The sequence below is a fragment of the Rhinopithecus bieti genome, unplaced genomic scaffold (assembly GCF_001698545.2).
Source record: "Rhinopithecus bieti isolate Rb0 unplaced genomic scaffold, ASM169854v2 scaffold_13207, whole genome shotgun sequence".
Taxonomy (NCBI): Eukaryota; Metazoa; Chordata; class Mammalia; order Primates; family Cercopithecidae; genus Rhinopithecus; species Rhinopithecus bieti.
This window is the reverse complement of record NW_016807866.1, coordinates 5,527,026-5,538,309: the sequence shown is the minus strand read 5'-3', so window position 1 is coordinate 5,538,309 and position 11,284 is coordinate 5,527,026. Positions and strand designations below refer to the sequence as shown.

The 11,284-nt window shown below is 47.8% G+C and overlaps 1 protein-coding gene and 1 pseudogene across 1 annotated transcript in view; both read right to left on the bottom strand.

The window, feature by feature from the left end:
* CBR3 (carbonyl reductase 3) overlaps positions 1-7,358 on the bottom strand; it is a 14,979-nt gene extending 7,621 nt beyond the window's left edge. Inside the window, exons 1-2 of the mRNA XM_017883961.1 lie at positions 6,708-7,358; positions 4,317-4,424 (exon numbers count right to left, since the gene is read on the bottom strand). Of these exons, the coding sequence (XP_017739450.1) occupies positions 4,317-4,424; positions 6,708-6,996 (397 nt within the window). The 5' untranslated portion in view covers positions 6,997-7,358. The remainder of the gene's footprint in view (positions 1-4,316; positions 4,425-6,707) is intronic.
* Positions 7,359-9,235: 1,877 nt separating this feature from the next.
* The window catches only part of LOC108536878 (40S ribosomal protein S9-like), a 7,976-nt pseudogene continuing 5,927 nt past the window's right edge, over positions 9,236-11,284 (bottom strand).

The following is an 11,284-nucleotide window of genomic DNA, read 5'->3' as shown; positions in this document are numbered from 1 at the left end:
CTACAGGCGCCCGCCATGATGCCCGGCTAATTTTTTGTATTTTTAGTAGAGATGGAGTTTCACCATGTTAACGAGGATAGTCTTGATCTCTTGACCTCGTGATCTGCCCACCTCAGCCTCCCAAAGTGCTGGGATTACAGGCGTTAGTCACCACGCCTAGCCCATGGATTGCATTTAATTGTCTCATCTCTTTCATATATTTTAATGTAGAGTAGTTTGCAATGACCTTTTTTTTCTTTTTTTTTTGAAGACTGTAGACCATTATTTGGTAGTATTTCTCTCAAAGTGAATTGGTCTGATTTTCTCATGATGAGAGTCACATCAATATTTTGGCCGGGAATATACTACATCAGTGATGTTGTGTTCTTCACTGCTTTCTAAACAGCTTTGTTCTCAAAAACTTGGTGGCTACAAGGAATTAAATGTAAAAGGGAAAGGAAGAAAGAAAACACAGATCATAGAAGCTGTGCCTTCGAGGAAACAAATCCTCTTAAGGGGAGGAAGTGTCCTCTTTGATCTGAGGGCACACCTCTGGGAGAGAGGCCAGGGGCTGACAGTCAGCTTCGTCAGCCAGGTGGGTCACCCGTCCTGGGAAGGGCTGCACCCACACCACCCTCCACTGAGGTCCAGGTGGCGCCACCAGTCCCGAAACACCTGCTGCTTTACTCTAGAAACAGTAGGCAAGTTGCTCCCTCTAGTGGCTTAGTAGTTGCTTGGCCTATTTACTCAGAAACTTGAACAATTAAGCAAGTCAAATACAGATGGTCCCTCCCTTCTGATGGTTCCACTTAGGACTTACTGATTTCACTGATGGGTTAGGAAAGCGATATGCATTCTGCAGAATCTGTATTTGGAGCCCCCATACAACCATTCTGCATTTCACTTTCAGTACAGGTTCAATAAATTACAGAAGATACTCAACACTTTATGATAAAATAGGCTTTGTGTTAGATGACTTTGCTGGACTATAGGCTAACGTAAGCGTTCAAAGCACTTTAAAGCTACGCGAGGCTGATCTATGGTGTTTGGTAGGTCAGATCCGTTAAATGCATTTTTTTGTTTGTTTGTTTGAGAGAAGGTCTTGCTTTGTCACCCAGGCTAGAGTACCATGGCACAATCGTAGCTCACTGCAGCCTTAACCTCCAGGGCCCAAGCGATCCTCCCACCTCAGTCTCTCGAGAAGCTGCAGCATGCCGCTATGCCCAGCTAACTTTTAATTTTTGTTTTTTTTTGTAGAGATGGGGTCTCCCTATGTTACTCAGGATTAAGTGCATTCTTATGATATTTTTCCTTCCTTCCCTCCCTCCCTCCTTTTTTGATGGAGTGCGGTGCCATGGTCTCAGCTCACTGCAAGCTGTGCCTCCCGGGTTCACGCCATTCTCCTGCCTCAGCCTCCTGAGTAGCTAGGACTACAGGCGCCCACCACCACGCCCGGCTAATTTTTTTTTTTTGTATTTTTATTAGAGATGGGGTTTCACCATGTTGGCCAGGATGGTCTTGATCTCCTGATCTCGTGATCCACCTGCCTTGGCCTCCCAAAGTGCTGGGATTACAGGTGTGAGCCACCGCACCTGGCTGCAAAACTTCTTAACCTAAAAGGTGAATGGTGAGAATTGCACTTGTACTCTTGTACTTGCTCAGTTTCTTAGTGGGATGGCATTGTAGAAAGCCTGCAGGGAGAACTGCAGGTGCTCTGAAAGGGGATGGAGTTTTAAAGGTGTCTTTAATAGCTTGCAGCTCTCAAGTTCCCATCCAAAAATTTATCGGGAGAAAACTTCCCAACCCTGAGTAAAAGACGTCCCTACAATGGCTGCGTCCCTATGCAGCCACAAAAAAGATAAAAGCTTCCTGACCAAATCTGGAGAGAGCCCCAGGCATAGGGAGTAAAGAAAGCCAAGTGGCGAACATTGTATGAAATGTTACCTTTTGTGTAAAAAGGAGAGTTTTTAAAATGTGTATTTATATTGGCTTAGATTTGCATTTAGAAACTCCATCCCCTTTCAAAGCACCTGCAGTTCTCCCTGCAGGCTTTCCACGATCTCATCCCACTAAGAAACTGATAGGATACAAATGCAACTCTCACCATTTACCTTCTTAGGTTAAGAATTTTTTTACGGCTGGGTGTGGTGACTCAAGCTTGTAATCCCAGCATTTTGGGAGGCCAAGGAAGGTGGATAGCCTGAGGTCAGGAATTCGAGATCAACCTGGCCAACATGGTGAAACCCCATCTCTACTAAAAATACAAAAAAATTAGCTGGGTGTGGTGGTGCTCACCTGTAACCCCAGCTACTTAGGAGGCTGGGGCAGGAGAATCGCTTGCACCTGAGAGGTGGAGGTTGCAGTGAGCCGAGATTGTTCCACTGCACTCCAGCCTGGGCAACAGAGGGAGACTCTGTCTCAAGAGAAAAAAAACAAGTTTTTGCATCTAGAGATAATTTTGTTTGGTTGTTTTTTTAAAAAAGTGACGAGGATCTTGCCGTGTTTTCCAGCCTGGTCTTAAACTCCTGGGCTCAAGTGATCTTCCTGCCTCAGCCTCCCAAAGTGCTGAGATTACAGGCATGAGCCACCACACTCGGCCAATAATCATTATTCAAAACGTTAAATTAAGAAAAGCACACTTCTGGCCAGGTGCAGTAGCTCACGCGTGTAATCCCAGCACTTTGGGAGGCTGAGGCAGGTGGATCACTTTAGGTCAGGAGTTCAAGACCAGCCTGGCCAACATGGCAAAACCCTGTGTCTACTAAAAATATAAAAATTAGCTGGGCGTAGTGGCACATGCCTGTAGTCCCAGCTACTCAGGAGGCTAAGGCAGGAGAATCCCTTGAACCCAGAAGGTGGAGGTTGCAGTGAGCTGAAATCCTGCCACTGCACTCCAGCCTGGGCAACAGAGCAAGAGTCTGTCAAAAAAAAAAAAAAAAAAAAAAAAAAGCACAATTTTAATAAGAACCACAGTTCTAAGAATCCACAGTTAACTTCTTGGGGAAGAAAATCCTCAAGGAAGCAAGCTTCTCTGTCCCCCAGCACAGCTGTCATTTCACACTTCAGATTCTTTGCTAATGGTTGTCTCCCCCGCTAGACTTTCAGCTCCACAAATGAGATGGTCCCTGTCTATAATGCTCACCATTGCACACCCAGAACCCAGCATAATGCCTGGAATATGGCAGGCACTCCAATATTTGTAGGAAAAGTATAATAGTAACATTTATTAAATACCTGCAGGTATAGGCAAGATATTTCCTAATAAAGAAAATTTCTAGTCCAGGCACGGTGGCTCACACCTGTAATCCCAGCATTTTGGGAGGCAGAGGCGTGTGGATCACTTGAGGTTAGGAGTTTGAGACTAGCCTCGTCACACGGTGAAATCCCATTTCTACTAAAAATACAAAATGAGCTGGGCATGGTGGTGCACACCTGTAATCCCAGCTACTTGGGAGGCTGAGACAGGCGAATCCCTTGAACTTGGGAGGTGGAGACTGCAGTGAGCCAAGATCGCGCCACTGTACTCTAGCCTGGATGACAGAGCGAGACTCTGTCTCAAAAAAAAAAAAAGAATGAAAACTTCTTTTGGATTTTCTGAATCAACTTGAGAAAGTTTGGTACAAGAAGAAAGGAATATAGGAAAAGTCGTAATGCTAGAACAGATACCAAGGTCCAGAGATGAGCTAGATGTGGGCCCATCACCTTGGAGGGCTGGAGGACTCAAGAGATTGACCAGAGGCAAGAGGCCTTTGGGAACTCGCAACATTCTATCATTCTGGGATTGAGTTCATGACATGGATCCCAAAGCATTGTGATATGTCACACTTACCTTTGAAACTTAAAGCTAAGGCTGGGCGTAGTGGCTCATGCCTATAATTCCACCACTTTGGGAGGCCAAGGTGGGTGGATCACCTGAAGGTCAGGAGTTTGAGACCAGCCTGGCCAACATGGTGAAACTGCATCTCTACTAAAAATATAAAAAATTAGCCGGGTGTGGTGGTGGTGGGTGCCTGTAATCCCAGCTACTTGGGAGGCTGAGGCAGGAGGATTGCTTGAACCCAGGAGGTGGAGGTTGCAGTGAGCCAAGATCACACCATTGCACTATAGCCTGCACAAGAGCAAAATTTCTTCCCACCACCCACACCCCTGCAAAAAAACAAAACCTAAAACGTTGGAGTGAGAAGCCAAACACTGGGAAAATGAAGCCATTTTCTATTTTTCCCCCTTCAGAGAAATAGCACCCCTGAGTGATTTCTGCAGGGCAGCCCTGCTCCGAGGAGCCTGTGGCCCGCTTCTTACTGAGGGAAGCAACCTGACTGTCCACACACTGGGCTTACCATGAGGTTTCATTATCGGCAGTAACTCGTTGCACATGTTTCTAGTGGCAAAAAAATTTGTCTTCAGTGTCATCTCAGCTTTAATGTCAAAGGGCATTGGATCATCACCTTTCAGAAAGAGAAAGAAAAGAAAGTCATATTTTCCCCTGAAACTCACATGACAATGTGGATCCTAACTCCTAACAACTAAAGGGAAAAAAAGTTAATTTTAAAACAATTTTTAAAAACGAGGTCAGTGATTCTCAAACTTTAGTGTGCATCCGAATCACTTGTAGAGCCTGTTAAAACCCAGCTTTCTGGGCCTCACCATCAGAGTTTCTGATTGCAAAGGGCTGGAGTAGGACTCCAGAATTTACATTTCTTTTCTTTCTTTTTTCTTTTTCTTTTCTTTTCTTTTTTTTTTTTTAGAGATGGAGTCTTACTCTGTCACCCAGGCTGGAGTGCAGTGGCACAATCTCGGCTCACTGCAACCTCCACCTCCGGAGTTCAAGCGATTCTCCTGCCTCAGCCTCTGGAGTAGCTGGGATTACAGGCACGTGCCACCACGCCTGGCTAATTTTTAAATTTTTTGCAGAGATGGGGTTTCGCCATGTTGGCCAGGCTGGTCCCCAACTCCTGACCTCAAGTGATCCACCCGCCTCGGCTTTCCAAAGTGCTGGGATTACAGGCGTTGAGCCGTCCTACCTGGCCTGAGTTTGCATTGCTAAGTTCCCAGATGATGTGACAGCTATTGGTCTCTAGCCACACCTTGAGAACACTTGGCTTTGACTACCATTTTTCAAAGGTGCATAGGAGGGAGCTGGGGATTCTGTTGAAATGCATATTTTTTTTTTTTTTTTTTTTTTTTGAGACAGAGTCTCGCTCTGTTGCCCAGGCTGGAGTGCAGGGGCGTGATCTCCTCTCAGTGCAACCTCTGCCTCCTGGGTTCAAGTGATTCTTGTGCCTGAGCCTCTCGAGTAGCTGAGATTACAGGAGTGAGCCACCATGCCCAGCTAATGTTTGTATTTTTAGTAGAGTCGGCGTTTCACCATATTTCCCAGGCTGGTCTTGAACTCCTGACCTCAGGTTATCTGCCTGCCTCAGCCTCCCAAAGTGCTGGGATTACAGGCGTGAGCCACCGGGTCCAGCGGAAATGCAGATTTTAATTCAGCAGGTGTGGCGCAAGGCGGGAGATTCTGCCTTGCCATGAGTGCCCGGGTTTGCAACTGCTTCTGGTCCATTCCCTATACTTTGAAAGGCAAGGGGAAGTCCCTCCGTCTGTCGTCCAGGAAGCCGGGTATTTATCCGCCAATTTCTCAGCCCATGGCTGAGGGCTGCTTTAGGGAGCGTTAATCCCCAGTCCTGCACCCCAGCTCCCAGAAAGAAGGCTAGCCGAGTTGCTGGTGCGGGTCAAAGAAAGTCTCAGGTCCCCAAGTACAACAATGCGGAGTGCTTAGGGCCAAAGGGAGGAGTGGAGACTTCTGCACCCCCATCCTTCATTTCACTCCCTCTTAGGCTCCCCCCCCCTCAACTAGGTTGGAGGTGAAGCCGGCCTGTTTATTTCTCCGTAGTAACTTTTTTTTTTTTTTTCCAGACGGAGTCTCGCTCTGTCGCCCATCCTGGAGTGAAGTGGCGCCATCTCGGCTCACTGCCTCCAAGGTTCAAGCGTTTCTCTTGCCTCGGCCTCCCAAAGTGCTCGGATTACAAGCATGAGCCACTGTGCCCGTCTTGTAATTTTCTTGAGTAGTAGTTAGAATAAGTAATCTCCTGATCCCCGCCCCTCTCCTTAAGGAAGATGCTTTTAAGACCACACACACGTTTTATAACAAACATGAGCTCCCCGGGGGAGGGAACGAGAAGGCTCGCTTCCTTTTGGTCAGAGCCTATCAAAACTCTGCAGTACACTAATTGTGAAGTCCACCAAGTGCAAGTGCGCACTAATCCTGTTCTAGCGATTCATTTCCTTTCCCGAGCAAATGCCTCCGGGCATCTATGAATGCGCCCTTTCAAGGAAAGCGAAAGCCCAAAGCGAGCGGAGACCCTTTCTTTGCAGAGAAAATGTTTCTTGCGTTGGAAGGAAAGCTGATGAACTCTAGCAGGGCGTTGCCGCCTCCCAGGAGGCCAGTTTTCCTGCACACAGCAGCGGCTGACAGTTCGGGGAGGGCCCCGTGCCGCGCACAGGCCCACACAGGCCGGCGGGCGGGGCGCGCTGTGTCTGTCGCCCGGGCCCGCCTGGGGCTCAGCGAATCACGGAAAGCGAAAACCTCCTCGCGGGAGGCGTAGGCTGAGCGCATCCCTAGGGGCCGGCGCCACCCTCCTCGGTCACTCCAGTGGATGGGTGGGGAGCCTGCAGCTGGCCGCCCCGCACCCTCGGAGCGCTCCAGGGGGCCCCAACCCAAGCCCTGCACCTACTCTTGAAGGCGACTGCGGCGTTGTTGACCAGCACATTGAGCCCACCGTACTCCTTGCGCAGGAAGTCGCGCAGGGCGCGGATGCTCTGCAGGTCGTCGATGTCCAGTTGGTGGAAACGCGGGCTCAGTCCCTCCGCCTGCAGCTGCTGCACGGCCGCCTGACCCCGCGCCACGTCCCGCGCGGTGAGCACCACATCCCCCGAGAACAGCCGGCACAATTCGCGCGCGATGGCCAAGCCGATGCCCCTGTTGGCCCCGGTCACCAGCGCCACGCGGCTGCAGGACGACATGACTGACCGGGGCGCGCGGGACACCTGCGTGGAGGGCGGACCAGGCTTCGGACCACCTGGGGCGCACCCCGAGGAGCCCAGCTAGTGTCAATGCCGCTGCGCAGACTAAGTTCTGGGATCCAGCGCTGCGAGTCTTAAAGAACAAGGCCCGGGCCTCGGTCCCTCCCCTCCGAGGAGGGGCCGTCTGTGCCTTCTGTTCCAACTCCCGGGCCCGCCCCCTGCCCACGCTGCGTCCTTCAGGATCCGGGCTCTGAGCCGCGGGGTGATCTGCGAGGTGTCTGAAGCCAAATCGAACCTTGATGGGTCAGTCGGGGGCTCCAGATTCATGGCAGCTGGACTGAAGAAATTATTTTGGGAAAACCCCAAAGTGAGAAAAACAAGTGCTGAGTAATTTTCTTGGGTGTGCGCCCATCATGCACTGCAAAATGCGAATGTTTGCCTTTTCCTAAGATGCAGTAACTTTACTTAGACACAGTAACTGCGTCTCTGGACATAGATCCCCTTGCTTGCTTAAAAGGAACTCAGGAGAGGGAATTAGATGCCCTGTGAACACACTTAGCAGGTGTGGACAGGCGACATCGCTCTGGGATTCCCAGTGAATGTGCCCCCAAGTGGGAGGGAATGTTCTTATTTAATCCTGACTTAACTCCTATGGGTGCTAAAAGTGTCTGCATTTAGGTTTGCCCAAGGAGGATATAGATCCATAGAGATCTGGATTGATCATATAGTCTCACAGTGAGATCTGTGTACCGGCAAAGAAAGTTAAACTGAAACCAAATTCCCAAAGGTGTGTCAAGCTGTGGGCACAAAATTAGAGCCCCATCCATCGTCTTCAGTGTAAACTGAGTTGTTTGATCAGTGACTTTGAGATTTGGGGAGAACTGTGACATCATCACGACTCAGTCTTTTCCATGCAGAGCTGGCTAACCCGCCTGTGTCTCTGTTACTCTGACTCCACCTTCTCTCTCAAGTCCTTACTTGAGGTTCCGGAGGTGGGCCCCTGCTGTGATCTCCTACTGTGCTTCTCCCAGTATTTCCTTTTTTCTCTTAATGATCATTTGGTCTGGACGCGGTGGCTCACACCTGTAATCCCAGCACTTTGGGAAGCTGAGGCGGGTGGATCACGAGATCAGGAGTTCAAGACCAGCCTGACCAACATGGTGAAACCCCATCTCTACTAAAATACAAAATTAGCTGGGTGTGGTGGCATGTACCTGTAATCCCAGCTATTTAGGAGGCTGAGGCAGGAGAATTGCTTGAACCTGGGAAGCGGAGGTTGCAGTGAGCTGAGATCATGCCACTGCACTCCAACCTGTGCAACAGAGTGAGACGTGAGACTCGTTCTCAAAAAAAAAAAAAAAAAAAAAAAAAAAAAAAAAAAAAAATTTTTTGGATCACCTTCCCCCAGCACAGACACACTGCCAACTACCCAACTGAACTCCATGACTGATTTGCCAGACAATCATGCCCCTGACCCAGCCTACATGGACATGGGAAGGACATCAGTGAATTGGGAACAAAGGCAGAGGTAAGGAGGCACCTGTCCTGTACCACAGATCTATGGAGTTCAGCAGTCTCCAGCCTCTTAGTACACCAGGGGCTCTAAGCCACCCCTCTGTAAGTCAGAATGGAAGTAGATGATACCACATTTCTGTCTGCTGTAGACACTCCTCCCAGTGTCTCAAAATGTTTTAGCATGTTTCCGTAAAAATCATCAAGGTTGTCAGTCCTTGCAAAAAAAAAAAAAAAAAAAAAAAAAAAAAAAAAAAAAATTTTTTAGACATTTTTTTTTAAGATTTGGGGCTTTTTTTTTTTCTTTTTTTTTTTTTTTTTTGAAACAGGGTCTTCTCGGTCACCCAGGCTGGAGTATAGTGCTGCAGTCATGGCTCACTGTAGCCTTAATTTCCTGAGCTCAGGTGATCCTCCCCTCTAGCCTCCCCAGTAGCTGGGACTACAGGTGTGCCACAGTCATGCCTGGCTAATTTTTAAATTATTTTTATTTTTGAGATGGGGGTCTCACTGTGTTGCTCAGGCTGGTTGAACTCCTGCTACATCGATTCTCTCTCCTCGGCCTCTCAAAGTGCTGATATTACAGGCTTGTGTCACCGTGCCTGGCCCAGTTCTTCCTGAGTGACCTTAATTTCTGTTTTTCACTATTTTAGTTTGTTAAATAAAGCATTGATCCTGTTTTATCACTTGACAGGAAAACTAGACAATCCACCAGCCCAGGAGGGGACAAGCAGGCTTAATCCTCCTCCTCATCATCTCTGGCTCCAGCCCCACCCTGGCCCTTCTTGGCATTCTTCCTCTTCACGTGGCTGGGGTGGCCACCCCCATAGGGAGGCGGAGGGAGAAATCGATTGCTTCTGGGAATCCAGGCGGACAGTGAAGAACGGGATGTTCACCACCTGCTCATGGACACGGATATGACCTGGCGGATGAGCACACAAGCGTGGCGGATGGACTTACCCAAGCCCAGCTTGAAGACCTGGGTCTGTAGGCATCTCTCTAAGAAATCATTGATCTTCAGGCCCACGATGTAATCCAGCTTCATCTTTCCCTCATCCAGCTCCCCAGTGCGAACCAGCCACTGCAGCAGGGCCGTAACTTCGAACAGAAGCCGTGGGTCCTTCTCATCAAGTGTGAGCGGCTCCCTGGCAGCCTTGTGGATCTTGACCAGGGTAAATTTGACCCTCCACACCTCACATTTGTTCTGGAGCCCGTACTCGCCAATCAGCTTCAGCTTTTGGTCGAGATGAGATTTCTCGAAGGGTCTCTGCGGGGTCACATAAGTTTCGCGACAAACCCAGCTCCCGGCCGCTGGCATGTTGGCTCCACTTGCCCGTCTATGCCTAAGCGCAGGCCCTGGTCATTGAGAAAGAGTTCAAAATTTTTATATGTTTCATCTAAGGTGTTGATTCTATCGATACAAAGTTGTTCATAATATGCCCTTATCCTTTTAACATTGGTAATGATGCTACCTGTCTTTTCTGACATTGGTTTGTGTCTTGCATATTTTTTTCTGATCTCTCTGGCTAGAGGTTTATCAATTGTTTTGATTTTCCTCAAACTTTTGGTTATAATGATTCTCTCTCTCTTTTCCTGATTATATTAATTTCTGTTCTGTTCTTTGTTTCCTTTCTTCTCCTTACTGGATTTTATTTGCTCTTTTTCTAGTTTCTTACTGTAAAGGCAGAAGTCATTGATTTGCTTTGATTCGAGACTTCTTTTCTAATGTAGGCAGTAAGTGGTGTAAATTCCCTCTTAGTATGACTTTAGTGGCATCTCACATTGATATGTTTTCACTTTCATACAGTTTATTTTCATTCTTATTTATTTTTTGAGACAGATTCTTGCTTTATCACTGAGGCTGGAGTGTAGTGGTGCAATCTCAGCTCACTGCAGCCTCCACCTCCTGGGTTTAATCAATTCTTGTGCTCCAGTTTCCTGAGTAACTGGGATGTGCCTTTCACCATGCTCAGCTAATTTTTGTATTTTTAGTAGAGACGGGGTTTCACCATGTTGGCCAGGCTGGTCTCGAAGTCCTGACCTCAAGCGATCTGCCTGCCTCGGCCTCCCAAAGTAGTGGGATTACAGGCGTGAGCCACCATGCCTGGCTAGAAGTGTATTTTTTAGTTTCCAACCTACTTGGGGATTTTTCCAGCTATCTTGTGATTGATTTCTAACTTAATTCCATTGTGGTCAATGAACTTACATTGTACAGCTTAACTACTTTTTAAATAATTTCAAAAGCTGAGAGAGATATTAAAAGCATGTTTTATGTAATGATAATAATCTCAGAGAGAGAACAGTTGAAGAACAGAAAGAATTACAAGAACAAAATGTGTGGGAAGACCAAGCACGGTGGATCCAGGAATCAGGTGGGGGCGTGGAGGGGGAAGCAGCGCAGCTCTTCTCTTGTAACAGAAGGGAAGGCAGAGTGTGTGGGTTTAGACCCAAGCATGTTGGGGAAACTAAGGCCTTCCTGAGGGCATCTGCTATCTCTTTGGAGGGTGACAGATTTGAGTCATCATGGAGAGGGATTAGTTTGGGGAAATCGAGGACAGTAGCCATTTTGCAGATTGGGAAAGTGATTTTTTTTTTTTTTCTGGGCTTTAAAAAGAACAGTAGGGGCTGGGCACAGTGGTTCATACCTGTAATCCCAGCACTTTGGGAGGCCAAGGCAGGCAGATCACTTGAAGCCATGAGTTTGAGATCATCCTGGCTAACATGGTGAAACCCTGTCTTTACTAAAAATACAAAAAAAAAAAAAAAAAAAAAAAAAAAA